Here is a 21,151-nt window from a genome sequence, read left to right on the forward strand (position 1 = left end):
CCAGGACTTAATCCACTAACAGCACCCAGCATGCAAAACCACTGGAACCCATGGTCTTATGTGGAGACTTTGTCTCATTCCTCACCCAAATTAAACCTTTCTTTTGCAGCTTTACCAGCAGTTTCACAGCACTTCAGTCACTCCTTTCAGAAAGGAGGAAAATACTCCATCATCTGGATATGACACAGACATCAAACTAGGATCAGCTTACATGAACAAAGTAGAAGCACACTACATCTGTGCTTGTCCAAATTATCTGGCAAAAACCAAGTATACTGGGAAAGAACAGATAGGCCAGGACAAAACAGAGGAGTTATTTCATCACAAAAAGCATTCTTAATAAATACCTTGAATCCCTTTGCTAAGAATAGTTTGGCTGGAACATTGGACTTAAACTGTTTAAAACTTTTATTTTCCACTTGCTCTTCATGTACAGATTCTGTGACAATTTAACTCATTTTTACTGGATTGGGGGACCAGAGCTACACCCCAGCATTGCACTATTAAGCTACAAAATTGTGCCTCCTCCCTGTTTTAGCCTTCTTCACTGGTATGCAACATATTTCTATCCAAACAGAAATCCTAAAATGCAACTTTGGGGTAAGATATAAAGTGCCCTACATGGCTGGTCAGGACATAAACAACCACAGCAAAAGTTGCTTGCTAACCTTCTACCACTTAGCAAAAGAGCTAAAGTCAAGAAGGCACTTCCTTCCCGTTACCCCATCCCCTCAGTTTTCCTTTTCCTACAGCCTATACAGCTTCAGTTTGTATAATATATAAACATTCACAGTTTCATTTCCAGAAGTTTTTAGCTCATCCATCTGGGTCATACATCTTTGGGTGATACCAGTACAAGTTAAATACTTAAGCAAATTGTGGGTGTTTGCACTGCATTCCTGTCCAGAAAAAAGCTCCTGATGGCATGCAGGCTCCACCAGCAGCCATACACCCTACAAACTGCCCAGGCATAAAAAGCAGATTTCTTTGCCATCTTCTGGGGCTTTTTCTTTTCCTCACAAGATCTGTTGTCAGAGGAAGGGAGTTCAGAGCTTATTTCCTTCCACCAGTGGACTGGTTTCCCTTTGCTACATTAATGGGAATTGCAGGTGCACATCAACCCAAATGTTCATTTCTTCAAACAGCAGAAAAGGCTACATGCACTTGGGGAGAAAAAATATCCATCCGTTCATGCAATCTTAGCTTTCAAGGGAAAATGTGCAGTGGAAAAAGAAGGAATGATAGGGGAAATTAAATTAAAATGCAGGAAAAAGAATATTAGTAACAGGAGGGAACTTTTACCTGTGGTGCTTGCCAAAACGCTTTCATGCTGCTCAGTGAGAATACACAGGTGTGCAGGAAGCCCAGCAGACAATCCAAATATGATGCCAAGTTGCCAGGCTCCAGGGCAGTTGTCCTGCAGCTGTAGCCTCAGGGACCTTAGCAGCTCAGTCAGCTCTGATCTGGGTGGCTCTGTGGTCCCCTATTTCCCCAGGCTGGCAGGACAGCCCCGGGGCATTCCTGCACTATCTCCTGGTTCTCCTGCCAAAGGCGCCTTAAAGGCGGCGCAGGGCAGCGCCCGCTGCTCGCCCGGGCTGTTCTGGCCAGGCCTTCCCAGGCACTCTGTGACAAACTGCACGGGAGGCTGCTTGCTCTGACACACCTACAGAACTGCCCAAACACTGCCAGCCTGCGCTCAAACAATTTGCAGAGTTTTACTACTGTGCACTGCAGATGTTTCCATTTCCAATGCTTCCTCCAAGTGAGCCTGACAATAAAACACACTGGACTAGATGAAAATACAGCCAATTCTTTCTTAAATCCAGGCTCTGCTCTACACTTCCATAGCAGCTGACACTTTCTTTTTAAAGCACTCACCTCAATTTCTGACTAAGATTATCATTGTGTGCCAGTGCTTGGTGTTGGTTACTGTCTGTGGAAAAGCAGGGTTTTAGTTTTGTAAAATCTGGGGGGGGACCAACAAACCAACCAAATCAGAACTCTACTTTTGATTCCAATTCCTCCAGAAATTATTGTGGCCTGCTTCTTAGCCTGTGAGCCAGCAATGGGTAAGGGATGAATTCTACACAGCAATATTAAAGTACAATTAGCATTTTCTGAGCTTGATATTTTCTGCACTTTTCCTCACAATTAACCTCTTTGCTGTGGATATGTGACCTTTCCCAATGCACAGGTGGATCACACCAAGGCCAAGCTCTGTGATCACCCACACAGCTACAACTCACAAAATTAACTGATTCACACAGAGAAACACCAGCCATGCAGGGCAGACCCTTGGCTTATGTCCAGGCTGGCCCTCCTGCACCTGGATCCAGCCACAGGCTGAGGCAAGTGTGAATTTATGGCACTTTTCACGCAGAGTGGCACCAGTAAGGCACCAAGCAGCATCCAGTCAGGAGGAGCCACCCCATGAAGGCTCTCAGCTCTCTGCAAGTGCAGGTCTGCCAGACCCAAAGCATGCAATAAAGGAAGATTCACTCAGGCACAAGACCTTACACGAAGGGAGAGCTGAGCACCTGCATCAATTCAGTGATCATGACTCAGTGATCTGCAATAATTTGTCAAGTCACAGCAATGTGAGCATCCATCCAAATTCAAGTGATTTCCCAATAGTTACAAAAGAAGCCCAAAGCACAACAGAATGGAAAGCCTCTCTGTTTCCCAGAATCTCAAATACCAAGCCCAGATTCCCCTGCCTCCCCAGTAATAAAAAAATAGCATTCAGGTGTATCCTTTTATCAGAAAACCAGTACTCCTCTAATTGCTCCACCATAAGAGTTTTAAAAGCATCATTCATTTAAACAGCTCCCAAAAGCACTGAATCTGTACTAATGAAGATTAATAGCAGATTTGCAATAACAAAGCTTGGAAAGGCTACTTTTAGAAATGAACATCTCACCAAAAATACATTTTCAGCTGAACATTACTAATTCCATGGCTGTCCACTGCAGGGTTTCCTGGACTTCAGAAATAAAGGTATTGCAGGCTGTGGTGTATAGGACTAGAGGGGACCTCAGTGTGGCAATTTCTGTGCAAGACAAGATTTCCCTGTTATAGGATTTGCCATGTTCTCAAAGCACTTATGCAATCTCTTGAAAGGGAAATATAGTAGAGTTTTACACAACTGAGTTTATTCCACCTTGCAGCATGAAGCTGTTCTGCACAGGTAAGTAGTGAATGGGAAGAAAACAATTCTGCCATTTCTGGTGACATTTGGGTTTACAATGCTCATTTCCCAAACACATATCTAAGGGTGAGACCCTGAGATGGAGCTCTGTGTTAGGCACTGAGAGAACTGTGAATTACATTAGTCAGAAGTCAGATGCTTCCATCACACCCCGAAGTTAAGTGAGGCCATTAAGAGTCTGGTGCCACTCTAAAGGGTTTGCTACACCTCATTATTCATGCATATTCCTTAGGGGTTCCAAGAACTTAGTGTGTAAGAGCTCCCAGTGAAACCCAGCCCCAGTGCACAGGAAAAAAGGATAGGCATCAATATGGAATTTTCCAGAAATCTGAACCTAAAAGTTTTCACAGGCTTTGCAGAAAGTACAAGGAGTGTAGAATGCCCAGCAGCTGCTAGCCCCAGCACCCTCCAGTTTTGCTCTCAGTTTGCTCTGGCCCAGCCCAGCAAATGCACAAATGTAGGGTGCAGAGTGGTCTGAGTCTCAGCCTTTGCTGGGAAGGAGCAGCACTGCTGGCACAATAACATCCTGCAGGCAGCAGCAGAGCTTGCTTTGGTTTGAGACTTGATCACAGGCACAGCTGGGGGGTCTTGCAGCCAACTGTTACCCTCAGCAGTGGGCAGTGAGTGCCTGGCAGGGTGAAGTGCAATTGGAGTGGGTTTCTGTGGAAAATATCTCTGTTGATACAGTTCTCTGTGTGCCTGGGTATGGCAGAATTTAACCCCCAAGAAGCTCTGCCAGCCACAGTTGCTGTCAGTAAAGCCCACACTGCTGAGAAAGGACCCATGACAGGGGAAGCACGTGAACAGCAGCTCTGCAGAAAGGGGATAAAGAACTTCAGCTGGAGCTGCAGCAAAAGGAGATGGGGTGACTTGGCCAAGCACCCTCTCCAATTTACACTGAGTGCCCAGGGCACTTACTGCAGATGATATTAGGACCAAAGGACAAAAGGCCATCCTCAGAGAGCTCCTACACAATTCCCCTTTTCAGGTATTCTGCCAAAGAAATCCAATATGGGTTATGGGACTGGAGAAACAAAGAACTGCTAGATAGTAAAGGTGGAAGCTGATTTCCCTCTGTTTCTCGTGTTAGAGAGGTCAATCCACCTGATTTCTCCCACATGCTGTTCCTGCTCAGGCTGACACTTGCAGCCAAAGAGGAGCATCAGACTGGTAATATTCCATGTTTGGCAGCACACAAACAGACAGCAAGGCTGACTAAATGCCCTCAGTAACTTTTGGTTTATGTATGAGTTGACAGCACCCTGACACTTTCAGGAGGTATTAAATACCTCATAGAATTGGGCCAATAGCCAGGGCACAGATCTGGCACATGGAAAATAGTAAGTGGAGTATCTCCTTGTAACCACAGCAACTTGAAAAACACAATGAAAACAGTGCATATCCCTGCAGAATTACTGAAAATGAACAGACATATATTTGTGAAATAGTGAAATAAATATTATAATGATGCTCCTGAATTGCAGAACAGATCCTACTTCATGCAGACGTCAATGTCAGAAATCCAGATGCTGCCTATTGATAGTGAAACTTCCTATAATCCCCTAAAATTTGTTGGATAACATACAGGAACTGATTGTACCAAAGCTGAAAGGAACAAGAACAGCCCTGACACTTACACAACTAAAGACAGGGCAATACTGATAGTATTTCAGAACATGCTCTTAATCAAACTTTAATTTTTTTTTAAGGCATATTTATTTACTTCCATGGATTGTGTGGTAGAGACCTCATCCACATTACCAGAGTTTGCATTAGGACAGACATGGCTTCAGAATGTAATGCCAAGACAGAATAGTAATTTAATGTCTTGAGATAGGGACTCTGATGCAGAAAATATGAAATTATTACACACTCCATCAAGCTCCTCGTAACAGCTGCTGAGCAGAAATTATAAACTAGTTTTTGGAGATAAAATATGTGATCATAAAAAAAAAATACAGTAAGAACAAGAATGTCCATGTGACATGTCCAAAGTGACAATAGTTAGACAATGGAAGGCTCTCTTGGGTCTTGCTGAGTTACAACTTTCTCATATTGTGCCCACCTAGTGATGAGGCCAGAGGAATTATTTCCTGGATCAATCAGATACTACAGCAATACTTAATTTAGTCTACCTGAAGTTCTGCACTGAGTCTGATTTTTTTGTCACAGTCAGGATGGGGACACTAGAGAAAACTAAAAAGAGGATGAAGATGAATCTTTATCCAAAACTTGAATGAACGTCATGAACTTTTCATCAACAATTTCTTCCCTAATGGCTAAAATTTCTGTTTGCATTTCCTTGATTTCAGACATTACTGTTATTAAAGGTAGGCATTAGTATCAGGTTATGAACAAGTTTGCAGCAGTACAGAGCTCTTTAATCTGTGGATTTCCCTAGAGACTAAAAGAGGCCTCAAATACCCATAAAAAACTAATGATGATAAATAACCTGTGCTGGGTTAAGTTTACAAGAAAAAAGCCCAGTATTTCAAGACATTCCATTTGTGAACTGTTCCATGGTTATGGCAGGAAAACCCAAGGGCATGGCATCATTGTGCTCATCACTCTTTGTCTCAGTTTCACAGCATCCAAGATTAAACAAGGGCCAGGAGGAATCCTAGGAGGTCGAGCTGATCCAGATACTTTCAGTGCTGCAGATCCCAGACCCCTCTTGGCCAACTCATACCTGAGCTTTGTTGCCTTTCCATAAGAAACCTTTGCTGGGAATTGCAGCTCACACAGGACAGCGATCTGCACATACGTGATTCACACTGGTGAATCCACTCCAACATCACCAGACCTTTCCAGAGGCTCATAAAAGAGGACAGAGATCCCTGCTTTATGGGAAATGGACCACTGAGAGACCAAGTGAGGTTCCCAAAAGAAAACACACAGCACGCAGTAGAGCCAGAAAAAGAGTCATCGAAACTAAGCGTTGTCAGGTGTTCATTGAAAAACTGCAGTTGTGTTTCCCACTGGAGAGCTTCTGATCCTAAACCAGTGATCCACGGGGAACACAAATGCCACATGCTGTTAACAAGGTCTGTTTCCATCACAAGCATACATTTATCTCATCACCCTCTCTCTCAGACCTGGATTTTTTCACTGTAAGTCACTAACATGTCACAACAATTTCCTGAGTTGATGCCAAAGAAGCTGTTGATTGTGATTGCTTTAAATATGTCAAAGCTCTGCCTTGGTTTTTGTTGTTTTTTTGTTTGTTTGTTTTTTAAAAAATATATTTTACCTGATAGCTTTTGCCTTAGACATGGCAGTTCAGTAAGAAAACAGACTAAAGAGATTTTTCTAACATATTAAAGTCCTTCTTAATTTAAATGTTGAAAGAGCTTTAAATGGGAAGGAGCTGCAAGCAGAGCTCAGAGCACAAGGGCAAATAATGCCTCTGTGTTGGCACCCTGTGGTAAGGAAAGCAGGAAGTGCCAGATCTGATCAGGCCAACAGATGATTCCAACCACGGCTCACAGGCTGGGACAGTGAATCACCAACCAGCCCAGAAACATTTCCTTCCATTAGTCAGGGGAAAGCCTCAAGAACGAGAGTTTATTCCACTTCTGGTTTTAATTTCCACTTTGTGGTTAGCCCTGAAAAACTAATAAACATTTAGTATCTCTACCACATAATTCTATGTTTGCCTGCCTATATAGGAGCTGTAGAGAGCAAACACTCACTCATGACAGGCTTTAAATCAAACTGACAGTCATTTGTCTGCACCAAAGAATTTTTTTTCTTGTCCAGTGACAGCTTTTCAACCCCTAATAAATTTGAAATCAATTACATAAATGTAAAAACAGAACAGAAAAATAAATTTGCTAAAATATATGTGTGTGCTTATGTGTGCAGATTCAACACAGGCTGGAAGTCTTCCCACAATTAACTAATTAATTCTAGGTGTTTTCCAGTTTTTAAGAATGCTGCTCTCCTGAAGCCAGTCCAGCCACACAGTGGAAGACTCCAGGAATTACATCAGCCTATTTCTGATCACTTCTTATGTATTGATACTGAAACTCTCTTAAATTACCAAGATGCTGCTATTCTTCAGTAGCCTACAGGCTCCCCCCAGGCTAACAGCCTTCAAATGACCTCTACTTAACACCCTTAACAGCCAAAAGCCTGGGACATGGTTTGCCTTAGCTGAACACCCCTTCCCATTTCCACATCTTCTCTTACTCCATCACACACAAGCCTAAATAATACATGACAGTTCACATTATGCTGCCTTTCTGTGACAGTTCTGAGATGGTTCCTCAAAGAGCTGCAACTCCCTTTGTGCAGCAGGTTTTTAATGAGCTTTGGGAAGGGCTTTATAACCTCTCAGAGTCAATCTGAGCCCTTATAACCACTCCTCAGTGACCTGCTTTTCAAATAAAGCCTTGTGGTTTTCAGCAAGGAAGATGCAGAGCTGGGCTGGTTATCTAAGCATTTGTTGTGGTGAGAGAGGAAGGAATATAAAAACTGCCCCAACGTGAGCTGGCAGCTGGGCTTCCCAAAAGGGGCACCAGGAAAACCACAGAGCGTGGCACAGAGGTTCTGCAGGGTACAGGAGCCTGCACATGAAGGGATGTCACCGAGCCAAGGTGTTGCCATTATCTCCAGTTCCAGCTGGGTGTTCTGTGCACACACAGGCTGCAGAATATCCTGAGGCTGTGCAGGGAGAAGGGCTGGCTGGGAGGTGAGCAATGGGACACAGAGCAGCTCTTTGGAGAGCCCTGGTTTGTGTCCATCCCATCTCGTTAGGGGCCCTGGGTGGGATCCCTGCTCTGCTGACATCAACGGCAAAACTCCTGCTATTGTTTGCCTGGACAGGATTCACCCTCAAGAGCTTGTGACACACGAGGAAACCTTCACAACCCCACAGCTGGCTCTGCCCTGTGATCTACAACAGACAGCTCACTGTCCCACCAGGGTGACACAACCTTCTGCTGGGTATGTGAGAGGCTGCATCAGCGGGGACAGAGTCTAGTAAAGCACACACACCAAATGTACTGTTGCCATCCCCACAGCAGCAACATCCTCTAAAGCTGGTTAGGGCAGGAATCTGAGCAAAGTCCAATGCCAGGAATCTGAGCAAAGTCCAATGTGAGAGAAATCACACCACAAGCAGCTTGATAAATAAACATTGAACGAGCATCAGAATTTTGCTAAGCACATAGGAAAGGCTCTGTTTCAAAAAACCCAACTGAACAAAAAACAACCATCAAACAACAACTAAAATAATACCAAAACCCTAAAACCAGAATTCTGTGTTTTATGCACTCAAAAGAACTTCAGTCAAAGAACTTCCTCAATAAACTTCATTTACATAACTTCCTTCATTTACAATACTCAAGTCAGGTTTAGAGCAAGTCACTGCAATGACCTGGCTACAATTACAGCAATAGAAGACACTGATTGCAACACTACAGTGTTACACATTCATCTCTAAACGTGCAACAAAGCATCTGCAGCCAGTCCCAGCACTCCAACCCCATCATTCACCAGAGCTGGATGCAGGCAAGGTCTTTATTACCATGACAGATTAGGAGGTCTGCAGATGCCTAGCATGCCAAGAAAGCATTATGCTTTGTGCCACTGAATCTGAGAGAGGTGACACACATTGCAGTAGACCACTGCCATGCAGAGAAGAGGCCAAGTCACTCACAGCTGTAGCTACCATCCCACTCTGGAGCAGACTGTCTAACAAGGCAGCAGGAAAACAGGTTGGATATTTAGCCAGTCCCCAGTTAGATGTATTTATAAGTTAAATAATGTAAAATGTTGCTTGCAGTATTAAAACCACAGAGTCTTTCCCACAGGGCTGTTGCTCAGCCTTAATACAATGGATCCACGCTCCTGCCTCAGTTTCCCTCAGGTGAGCTGGCTAATCATAATTATTGTACATCTTCTTATAGATAAAGTAACAATGTTTGAACTAAATCACAGTTTGGGTTTTGTGCAGAATTTTACACTGACTATAAATGCTGCTTCTGCAAATGGTTCCCAAAACAAACCTGCAGCTTCACACTTCCTGTAATTCCTCACTGACTGGAATATTGCTTTAGCAATTATATGGATGCTAAATGAGGACAAGCCAAGCACATAATTTGGGAAGGGTTTTAAAACTGATAAAATCTGATTCATATTTTAGCATTAGTCAGTCTTGCAGTTATGTAAATGTAAAGCAAAAGGATCCCTGAAAATGTGTTTCCTACACAAGAAATTTACAAGAACAGTGATTCAGGTTTGAGTACCAATGAGATGTTGCACAATTCAAACCTGTGTTTACCTCAGGCAGCTCTCAGCATGCAGTGGAGCAGTGTAAGGCAAATGGAATTCTCTCTTCACCCCTTTCACATGTTCTATACTGCACAGCAAATTTCACCCCCTGGATTTCCACTTTTCAGAGCTATAGTCTGAGATCACTTTAGAAAAATATACAGAGGAATTAAACTCTAGACTTGATGGGCTGCTCCAGGAATATTTCCTTCCCAATAGCTTCCTGTGCAGTAATTGAAAACCCAGGATAGCTGAGCCCCGTGTTGTCACACTCGGGTGTGCTGCAGTTAAGTGTTACTGCACATGGTCCCATCAGCCAGGGGTGGAGACCCAGGGACTCCTGATGGGCAAGGACACCTGAAATTGTCTGCTGGCAGCACAGTCTCTATGACCTCTTTGGATTTACATGGCTCCTGCAGTCCTCGTTCCCCTTAGCTGGAAATACACGGGACCCTGCTGCCAGTGAAGAGCAGGCACCAGAAGGAGCACAGCAAGGGAGAGTGGCAGGGGCTGGGGGAGTCTTCTCTCTTCCATCAGACAGCTCTCCCACTAAACCTTATCCCACAGCTCTGAGACCCTCAGGGAGCCCAGGTGATGAGTTAGAAAGTAGTCAAAAGTAATTTAAAAGAACAGGCAAAAATGAATGCTTGCAGTATGTTTGACTGACAGCACATTGAGGTGAGAACCACAGGAACGGGGACTTCATCAATTACATTTCCAGTTTCCAAATACACTTATTCTGCCCTACTAGATTAAACAATTACTCTTTGCAGCACTCATAAAAAAGTACAGGCTTTCCACAACTGTAACTGTACCTGCTCAGCACTCACATGTGGCATTTCAGTCCTTTCCCTTGATACCTAATGATCCAGCATCACACAGGCTGCTTCCAGGAAATATGTGTTTCTGCCTCTCTAGCTGGCCACAAATTAAAATGGGGTCCCAGAACAAAAGAAACCTGATCCGTGAGGAAATTCAGATCCGGATTTGAATTCCAGTCTAAACATCACATCTGGTTTAAAGAAAATAAAATAACCATACACACATAACACATATAGAGATCTGCGCTCCCCTGCGGTTCCAGACCAGGGAATAGGATGTATTTTATCCAGTAGTTTTTTAAGATAATATATTTTCTATTAATTTCTATCTTTACTCACAAAATGCTTTCAAAGAAAACTGTGTATCTTACTGGGAAAAACAGGATAAAGCCGGGGAGGGTTCAGACGCCGTGAAAAAGACTCCATGCCCCCGGAGCCGCTCGCTGGAGGAGGGAGCTCTTTCCCCAGGACTGCCAGGCTGGATCATTCCCTCCTGAGGCCACGTAAGACAAAAACGCTGGCCCCGAAAGGCCCCGGCTCCCGGCAATGCCCGGCCGCGCTCCGCTCCGCGTGTCCCGCGCACGCCGCGCCGCGAGATGGGGCTCTGTGCGCACGGACAGACGGACACGGCCCGGCAGGGGCTCCGTGCGCACGGACAGACGGACGCGGCCCGGCCGGCGCTCCGTGCGCACGGACAGACGGACGCGGCCCGGCCGGCGCTCCGTGCGCACGGACAGACGGACGCGGCCCGGCCGGCCCGTGTTCCTAGTGGCAGGGAAAGACGGTCCATCTAAAAGCTGGTTTTTGCATAAAGGAGGGAGCAGGATATACATAATGCTCTTGTATTTTAAAAGGACTAGAAATGGCTGGAAGGATATGGAAAAGAGGAAAAGTGAAGTCCAGAATACTACACATGATGTATATGGGGGCTTGTGTACAGAACATTCCTTAGCTGTCCTGCAAAACAGAAACATGAGTAAAATGCACATCAAATTGCTCCATAAGAAAGTCAAGACTGGAGCAGATGTCTCCTGGCCCTCAAACAGGCTCCTGTGGCAGAGGCAGAGCCACAAACAGCCCCTTTGTAAAGCAGCCCCTTAAACTGCCTCCAAAATCTGCTGCAGATTCCACCTACACCCCACTGCTTCCCCCCAGGGGCACCTCTGCCTATTTCCTTGATGCTTGCTCACATCCCGGGGTTCTGCAGAAGAAGGAAGAGCTCAGATATCTGAGGCAGAGCCATGGGGCACCAGCCCAGCCTGTCCCTGTCCCACTGGGCAGCTCAGCTGAGCGTGGCCAGGCACACACCACAGGGGGAGGGTTATTCAAACGACCCAGGCATCCAGGATGTGAAGTCCCACCTACATTTGGATGGTACCTTCAGGTGATTTCACATCTGGTCTGTGTGCAATAGCTCCACACTGGCAGCAATACAGAGGGGTGAGGCAGGAGAGAGAATCCCCTGTGATTCCACAGTGCAAAGGAGATTGCAGGGGCTGTCCTTAGTGATCTCTGGGGTGCCTAGAGATGTATGCATGGTGATGAGAGGTTGGAGTGGGAGATAAGAGACCAAAGAGCCCTGTAAGAAACATGAACGCAGGAGAAACTTCAGCAGACACAGCATTTTTCTCTCACCGAGGCTGAGCCAGTAGGTGCCTCCCAAGGAGGTTGTTCAGAGAGCTCCTCTTCCCCTGGCAGCAGGGCAAGTGCATTTACTAATGAATAGGACTCTTAGAAAAGGCAAGGAATTTTTTTTTCCTCCCTACACATATTCAGAGAAGCAGAGAAGTTTTTTTTTTGTTGTTTTTTTTTCTTCACCCCCCTCTTCAAGATTCTTTCATTTGTGATTTCTAATCATCATTCCACTCTTCTTTCCCTCCTTTTCTTTACTCCCCATTTGTGAGTCACCCCCCCAGGCTTGGCACCTCTCCAGACCAAATGAACTCCAGGAAGGTTTTTTTCCTCTCCTTTCCTCACCACCACCACCTTCTCCTCCCTATTCAAGCTGAACCTGTGGACAAAATAAATGCTGGTACTGGGTCATTGTCCTTCCCTTCCCCATCACAGGATTCTGAGAGAGGATTAAACTAATCTCATACATGGACTCACTCCTGGGTGCTGGCCTGGACTCCTGCCATGCAGTGGGATGGCATCAAGTGCAATGTCCCAGCAAAGTGTTTCTGCAGTGACTTCCCATGCAAGGGCAGCAAAAGGATCCAACTCAGGAGCTGGTGGCTCTATATTGTGCAATGTCACAGTCACCACATTTAACAGCTTGCCTTGATTGAAAAGGTAAAAAAAAAAAAGGAAAAAATAAGAATAAGAAAGCCTAGGAGGGCCAAGGGATTCAACAAACCAACCAGACCAATCATTTAAGTGCTTCTGCATTGGCTCATTCATTAATTAATACTTAAGCAAAGCATACCCAAAGTTGTGCTGTGATGGGAGGGAGGCTACTGGGAGTGGGAATTTCTGGAATTACTTTCTGGAATTACTCCTCCTGTCTCCCACATATTCAGATGATCAATACCTGCAGCAAGCTCCTAGGAGCTGGCAGTGCCTGCCTGCAGGGAGCCCAGGATCAGCAGCCTTTGAGTGCTTCACAAAGGAGGACACAACCATCACTGCTGCCCCTCAGCAAGAGGGGAAACTGAGACCTCAGAAAACAAAGTGATTCCCACAGCCCACATGGATAAACAAATGGCTTACTCTGCAGCTTTCATTTCAGAAAATAGCAGCTCACTGCTGACAGCTCTGAAAAGATACTGCTAGGGTTCAACTGCCTGGGTAGCTCTAATGAAATGAAGCTGCTGGGCTGTGTGGGCAACTCCAGCACCCTTCACTGGCTTACACAAGGCTACTTCCGTCCAAAGATGTCAAAAAAAAAGGAAAAAATAAGAAAACATTCAGCAGACAGGGCCACAACTCAGGAGAGTTTGTGAATCCTGTGAGTGCCATATGACAATGAGTTGACTTTGATGCAACGCATTTTTTAGGCACTTTTAAATTAAAACTTCTTAGTGGGTTTTAATTGATAAGGTTAAATCAGCCTCAAGAACCAGATGAGCATTAAAGACAGAAATGCACAAATGATTGAAGATCACAAATGATTGAGTTTTCCATTGATGGGGAGTGTATGTAACACATTTCTTGTATAAAGTGACACTGCTTTCAGGCTTGGAATACCAAGGTGTATGCATATAGAGGAGCTGTGGTCGAATGCCTACAGTGGCTGTGTTGGCAGCATAATCCATAGGGGCACAGCCTGAGGGAGAGCTGTAGAGCTCTGCCAGGCCAGCTGAGCCCCTGATGCAAAGCTCACCTGCACAGCCAGGCATCCTGGTGGCCCTGAGGCAGGAGCTGTGGCTATTCCTCATTCCACACACCACAGATACCCCCACATCCTTCAGCAACACACTTCACCTCTCCCTGCCACAGGTTCTCATTTCTAGGTGCAATACAGCCAAGGACACCTTCCTATGCCATCCACCCCCACCCTTGGTGTGCAAGCTGGCAGAAAGGTAAAGGTTGCTGGGAAGAAATAACTGCAGAAAAATTGAAGAGGCCAGACATGACCAGAGCATAAAAACCCTTCCTGATCCATCTCAGGCAGCAAGTGCTAAGGGAACAAATTCTCATTCCTGCATCAGTCTTGCAGCTGATGCCTGAACAGCTCTGAAACAATCCACAGACAGCAAACAATTCCAGTCACAAACACCCAGGCACAAATGTCTAGGTGGTTTGTCAGTGAGCAATTAAATCCTGTGCTGGATAAAAATGTTAAAAATGCATCACATTGTGGCTTTAAATAGTCTCTTGTTGGAGAACTTGGTCTCACTGCCAACTTGCACTTGGGTAAACTGTTTTTGCCACTGCTGGGATTCGCTGAATGTCCATCAGGCAGTTGCATCACACACTGAATAGTTTGGCATTACCTCATGCCTTAAGGGAAAGGCAGAAGAAAATGAACTAGCAGCCTGTTTTCTGTCTACTTATTTATTTACTTTGGTGAGGGGCTTTTAAATTTGCTTTTGTTTTGGGAGTATTTTTCTGTCCTTTTCCCTCCTGAGCTAAGGGTAACTTGAGTGCACAGCAATCAAAAAATGTGGTGAGGAAAGTACTTTGGAAAGTAGTGGGAATGTGGAAGGCAAAGGAGAGAAGGAAAAATGTGAGTCAAAGGATTAAATCCAAATTCCAGTCTGGGACTTCTTAACGAAGATGGAATACTGACTAGTTGAACAAATTAAGGTTTTTCAAGGGGGTCTGGGGAAGTGATTGGTTTCTATCCAAGCAGAAAATGTCATTCTTCTCCATCGGTACCAGAGAAAATAAGAGAGACAAAACACTCCCAACCCTGCTCTGAGAAATCTGAAAAGATGGGAGAACAGACAAGGACAAACAAGCAATTAAAAGGAAATTGCTTCTCTCTCCCCACCAAACCTTTTGTTTCTTTCCAAATGAAAGTGGAAAAAATTGATTAGGGGGTCAAAAGGAGGAAGAACCAAAGAACTGCATCACGTGCAGTGCCATGTGAAAAGAGACACTGCTCCACCAGGGTGTAGGCAAAAACATGCTGCAGCAATGGGGCTAAAGACCTGCAGGAAGGGACAAAAACTCACTTCTCAACCTGTTTGGGTTGACCTTCTTCCCATCTCTGAAGCTTACTTTGACAGTTACAGTTTCTCTGCCTAAGTCAACCATAACATGACTGAAAACTCTGAATATTTTAAGCTGTGTTGTTATTGTCTCATCAAGCCACTCTACCATCCCTTAGTGTGGTTTCCAAGGGGACAGCAAGCACACACAGACCAGCAGCTGCTCAGATCTTCAGCTGGAGTCCCTGCCTGCACAGCAGGTCAGCAGAGGGAAAACGTGCCCTCATCTCTGCCACTGCAATAGCTACTCACACATCCTACTCAAATCTGGTTTAACAGTGGAATAACTAATATCAGGCTGGAAAAGTGGATAAAAGGGATGCTCAGCATTTGTTACCTGCTGCCCTTCTGCCACACAGAGCTGCAGACAGCAACTTTGTCAACCTATTCTGTAGCATTCACACAGGGACTTCCCTTGGAGCCCAAAGCACACTAGCTACACAGGAAAGGGGGAAAAACTCATGGAACACTAAGTATAAGCTTTATTTTCTGCAGCAGTACAGTACTTTTAAAGGAAGTATAATCTTTGCAAGAAATCTAGATTCCCTTCTGTGCCCAGTGGTCTGCAGCTTCAAAGTGTTCCATCTCTCAGCTCTGGATGGAAATAATTCATACCCAAATTATCTGAGAATTCAGTACTCACTAAGACTGGAATATAAGGCTAGGAGAAAATCATGTTAATAGAAGTTTTATACAGAACGAGCGTTTGCTGCATTGGACCAGAGTGAGCCCCTCTCTAAATAAGCAGCCTCCAAAATGGCCTCAGTAGCTGACAAAGCTCACAGATGTATGATATTTCTCCCTTAAATTCCTCCACTCTCCAAGTATTTTCAGCCCAGGAACTTCTCAAGTCAGAGGGGCATTTTCAGTGGTTGGTAACCCTGGCTGGATTTCTCCTTTCTGCACTTTTCCAGTCTTCCCTTGAACACAAGTCCAACTTTAGCCCCTACATCTTTTGGCAAGGAGACTCCAATCTCTAACACAGAATGTCTTTCAGGAGTTATTTGGAAAATCAGGCAGTGATGGACCTGATCACTTGGTGGTTTGCAGGGCCTGCAAAATTCTCAGCTCTTCTCTGTTAAAAACAGTGCTTAACACTCCACAGGTGGGGAAATCAGAACCACCTCTCCTGCATTTCCAAGCTGTCTCATAGGATGAGCTGTGGCAACACATACTGGGCAGCTCAGCTGAGCAAAACAGAGCAGCTGGAAACCCTCTCCAGACACCCCCTAATTCCACCTTACACTACAATATCCACCTGTGCAGAGCTTGGACAGTGATATCCACACAACCATGATAACTGTGAATCTGTCAGCAAAACAGTGTGAGAAATCATATCAAACCCACCAGATTTCTTGAGAAGCTTGAAGTTGGCACATTTGTGTTTCCTAGAGGTCTGCATATTGCCAAGGAAACCTGAGAGAAAGTATCACTGATTTGAAATACAACCACTCAGAATTTTGATGAAAGTGAGAAATCTAAGACATTTTGTTAAGCTCCACTTCAATATTTCAAACTCATGTGTGACTGCAAAAATGAAGTGACAAATTCATTGTGAGAAACACATTGGTAACAAAAAGGGAAAAGCCAGATGAATTTCTGCAAAGTGTGAAGGCTGTTTCCAGCATCTCTCCTGTTGGACACACATAACCAAGAAAGCTTTCTACAGTAATTTAAACTGAGCCAGAAGACCTCTGGCCTCATCCTTCTGACCTTTGTTTCACCACAAGGATGAAGGATTCTCTCTACACTCTGGTGCTGGAGAGGTTTATCCTGGGAAACTCCTCAAGCATAAGGCATTAGTGACAACAAAAGTTTAGAGGAATTCTTGCACATGTAAAATGAGAATTCTTTTTTATGTTAGACAAAATAAACACTTAAACAGTCCTAACCTCCTGCACATCAGAGAACAGGCTGAGCACTCGTCACCTCCAACTCAAACTTCACTTGACAACGTTAGAGACTGTAATTTTTTTCTGTTTTCTGTTTTATTCTTAACTAAAGCATTTTACTGATATTTTCTATACATTTATCTACTTGAGATATTCACCTTTTACAGTAATAATTTATATCATTAAGTGACATCATTATATACAAGTGGCATCACAATCCACTTGCAAGTGCCATGTATGAAGACATGGCCCAGCAAGCTGAGGATGGGCAGGGCAGTCAGTCTGCACTGAAATTTCATTTTGCCCTGCAAGCCTTCTGCTCAGTAACCCAGAGGTCCTGGGTAACCCAGAACAACAATGCCTCACTCCTATGTCCCAGGCTTTGACTGGTGCCACAGCAACAGCTAAGTCTGGCTGGGACATTTCCATTATACTCTCAGGGCTGGAAAACAAACAAATTTGTACAACGCACACAAACAGTCTTTTCTAAACTCTTTTAATGGCACTCTGAAGACCAGACTGTCAATTGTCTGCTGTGTTCTCAACAATTTGCTAATGATAATTAAAGATGCTCAAAGTCTGCCAAATATTTCAGCACTCTATTTAACCAAGGAGATAAGGGTTCAGGAGGAAAGCAAATGAAATGAACTTGATCCAAGGAGGAGGTGTTACCTACAAAGGAACCCATAAGGGCATAAAGATAGCAAAGGCAGAGTAAAATGTTCTCTAATCTGCACAACAGATACACAGGGAGATGATGCCAAAACCCTGGAATGAGATTACAAAAGCAGGAGAGTAAGTGGATTCTTTTCCTTTCTTTCTGAAAGATTCCATCCCAAAGAAGTTGCTTAGACAACGGCAACCCCCCACCATGCGATCCGTGTATGAAGGAAAACAAATCCATGCTGTAGTAACAGGAAGATCAAAACCTGGGTTGTGGCTGCTTTTTGGGGTTTTTTCCTTTGGCTGAGAGAAATTAAATACTCATTGCATGCCCATTTCTGCAGAAAAGGACCATATGGGCTGTGGGATATCGGGCATGCTGGCCACAGAAAACAGGGAGAGAGAAAGAAGAGCAGGCACCCGTAACTGGAAGTACAGCTTTGGTTGCTCTGAAGTTCTGCTGAATTAAGGGTGCTGTATAAATTCTTGATGCCAGAGAATCATTTGAGGCATTTAGCTGACCCATGCAACAACATTCACTTGATCACTAAAGCTGTGAGTTCACCAACTTATTTTTAATAAGATCTACAGTGGCAAATTCCTAAAGGTGTGTCAACATGTGCAGCAAGCACACACCTGTCCCCGTGTGAGACTGAACTTGTTGCCTTACAGGAAACACCTTTCCTTTCTGAAGGTCACCAACCCTTGCAGAAGTTCCTCTGCCATGACCCAGTGTGATCACATGCCTGCTCTCAACACTTTTACAGAATTTTATCAAATTCAGACTTTCTGCAAGCCCCATGCATGCAAAATTGTACCTATGGCCTTCTGGCACCCCTAAGCATTAGGCTCTTTGTACTTCTACTGGCTTATTGCATTATGTTCTAAACCTTTTACTCCCTGACTGGGCCTGTGTTTGGAGCAGCATAACAACTTCCCAACAGAAAATGAATAACATGGAGAAAACATTTGTACCAAAGGGCAGAAAGTCTTTATTGGGAAGAATAGTCTTGCTTTATACCTGAAGGAGCTTTATCTGCCCACCTATTTTCTGAGAGTATCATATTCAATTCTGCCTATTTCAGTAAGTGCCAATGACTTCAGCAACACCCCCTTGGCAGAACTATGTTCCCTTCATGTGAGGAAAATAGTAATGGTTTTCCAGCAGATTGCCCTCCACATCATTCTCAACTAGAACCTCAGTGAAAACACTGTATTCTTTAATTTTCAAACCACACTTTTCCATCTCCAAATGACTGGGACTACAAACAAATAATCAGAGACCCTTATTAAATGTTAATTTTGAATCTGGCCATATCGATGCTCAATTAGCTTCTACTACTGGAACTACTTTTATAAAATACAGTCCTGCTAAGTTTCAGATAATTATATTTTCTAAAAAATTCAAATTTTTGTAGAAAACATGCAACAGTCAAAAGCAAATAGAAGCCTACTGCCTGGAAATGTCTATTTCCAATGCAGCTCCACTTTTAGTGTCATTTATCATCAAAATCTTTTAAATTAGTAGTAAATTAAAAACTCAGGAAGCATAGCATTTCATGTAAATATTTAAAGGTTTGAAACCTTGCAGCATTATGTTCAGAGGTTTTGATGTTAGCACTTTGGGGCTAAATTATCTTTATTTTCTCCACACTTTCATGCTCCCAAACTCATGTGAAGTAGGAGCCAATTCTCTTCCAAAACACCAGTCATTTCAGATTCTGTCTGGTCTAGTGGCAATAACTCCAGAAAGCAGGGGTGCCTCAGCACACAGCATTCCTTGCTCAGAATGTGTTTGACTTGAACCAAGTACTTGGCTCGGCAGTGACAAATCAGGACATAAGGTGGCATTATTGCCCTTCCTTAACTGTCTGCAGGGCCCGAGTCCAGATCTGCATGTCCACAGTGCTACAACATCGTTGTTTGGCATTCCAGAAACAGTACAAAACAACTTTAAAAGACCCAGTGAGAAAATCAAGTCTGTACCAAGATGCATTCAGAATACCAGACACGGCCAAATCCTGACTGTTTCCTGCTTTAAATTTTCTCCAAATACTGTGTGTATGAAGTAGCCTGACTGAAAAAAAAAAAAAAAAATAAAAAGATTGTTAGGCTTTTAGTGCATTAACTATACAGGACTTCTGAAATAACATTTTAAATGTCTGGACTTCACTTGTATCCTTGGCTCAGTGTTCAGCTGTGATTGCCCACAGCAGAAACTCCCATCAAATTCATACAGATGCTTGGAATAAGAAATGAGAACGTAACTGCAAAGGACACAGGAACATGGTTTGCAGGTTCACCATTTGATTGTTTTCAGTTCACACAAAAAAATTAAGGACTTGAAGCTATTTTTTTTTTTAATTAAAAAGAGCTGATAGCTGTACATTTCAGATAGAGGACTGAAACTACAGAACAGGGAACCAGCTTTTCCCTGGTCTTGTCCAACACTTGTGGTGTATTTGGACTGAGAAACATCTTTTTTGTCTGTTCAGTCCAGCAAAAGAGAAGAGTAGCATGAGACCAACAGCCACATCTGAACATGTTTCCAGTTCCAGGTACACACAGGATCTTTCATTCAATAGTTGGAAGCCACTACTCACAATAGAAAGAAGGGGAAGACTTCAAATAACACCAGCAGTTAAACACTGGAACCATTTCCCACACAATGGCACTGTCCCCTCACACAGTGACACTGTCCTCCAGTACTTCAAAATCAGGGCAGGTGCCTCTTGGAAAAGGATATTTTAACCTCATTCAGAACCCCAGTGTAGAGAGAACTAAGAGAACTGACAGAGCTATATGATGTCAGAGGCAAGGTGGCCCCTTTTGGGTTTCGAGCTCTGCAAACACTTGATTCTACAAGACAAAACTCATTGCAATATCCCCATATATCTCATTCATTAATTTCTCCTAACAAAATACATTCATGCCTAATTTTTTATTTTGTATCTAGCATGAAACTCACCAATGTCAGGTCCATGTCTGTATGAATAGAGGTTTAAAGATGAAAAGCTCTGCAGGTGTAACACAGACTGTCACAGTGTTCTCCTCTGCAAATCTCATGCCACTTTAACACTGAGACATGGGGGCCAGAAATAAGCAAAAGTGGGAAGCATCCAGTGAAAAACCATCAGAAACTCAAGACAGCTTTGAGAAGGGTTTGTTTGTGCTTGGTTACCGTGGTGGTGGCAGTTGGGGTGAGCTCCAATTACATCTGACCCATTGAAAAGGAGCTCATCACAGTCCAAGAGATGCCAAGCACAAAGGTGCTTATTTAAATTTGTCTGTCTCTGCTTCCATTAATCATGACCTCCTGACAACTTCTGGATCCCACTTTCCTCTTCCCCCATCTTGCTGCAGCCCTGAAGGGCCTCTTTTATCAGGTCCATTGAGCCAGCAGCACAATCTCCATGAAAGCTCCCAGTGTGGCACTGGCTCGCTGTCAGACGTGGCTCCACTTCATTTCTTTCCAGCACTAAGAGTCCCCTGCCATGGTTATTAATCATGGCCTCCCTGACAGGGCACTGAACTGTCTGGAGATGAAACTTCATATTCCCCTCCAGGGCTCCCCAGGTAGGACATGGAATTTGTTTCATCTTTGTGTAATCAAGAAATAGAGCACTGGGGGAGCGA

General features: G+C 44.0%; 1 protein-coding gene across 1 annotated transcript in view; it reads right to left on the minus strand.

The window, feature by feature from the left end:
• Positions 1 to 20,673, minus strand: part of OSTN (osteocrin) — a 56,587-nt gene extending 35,914 nt beyond the window's left edge. The window contains exon 1 of the mRNA XM_071437773.1: positions 20,484 to 20,673. Within this exon, the coding sequence (XP_071293874.1) occupies positions 20,484 to 20,498 (15 nt within the window). The 5' untranslated portion in view covers positions 20,499 to 20,673. The remainder of the gene's footprint in view (positions 1 to 20,483) is intronic.
• Between the last annotated feature and the right edge of the window lie 478 nt (positions 20,674 to 21,151).

Source organism: Agelaius tricolor, unplaced genomic scaffold (genome assembly GCF_023055355.1).
Source record: "Agelaius tricolor isolate 1412-34295 unplaced genomic scaffold, bAgeTri1.0.p SCAF_12, whole genome shotgun sequence".
NCBI classification, from domain to species: Eukaryota; Metazoa; Chordata; class Aves; order Passeriformes; family Icteridae; genus Agelaius; species Agelaius tricolor.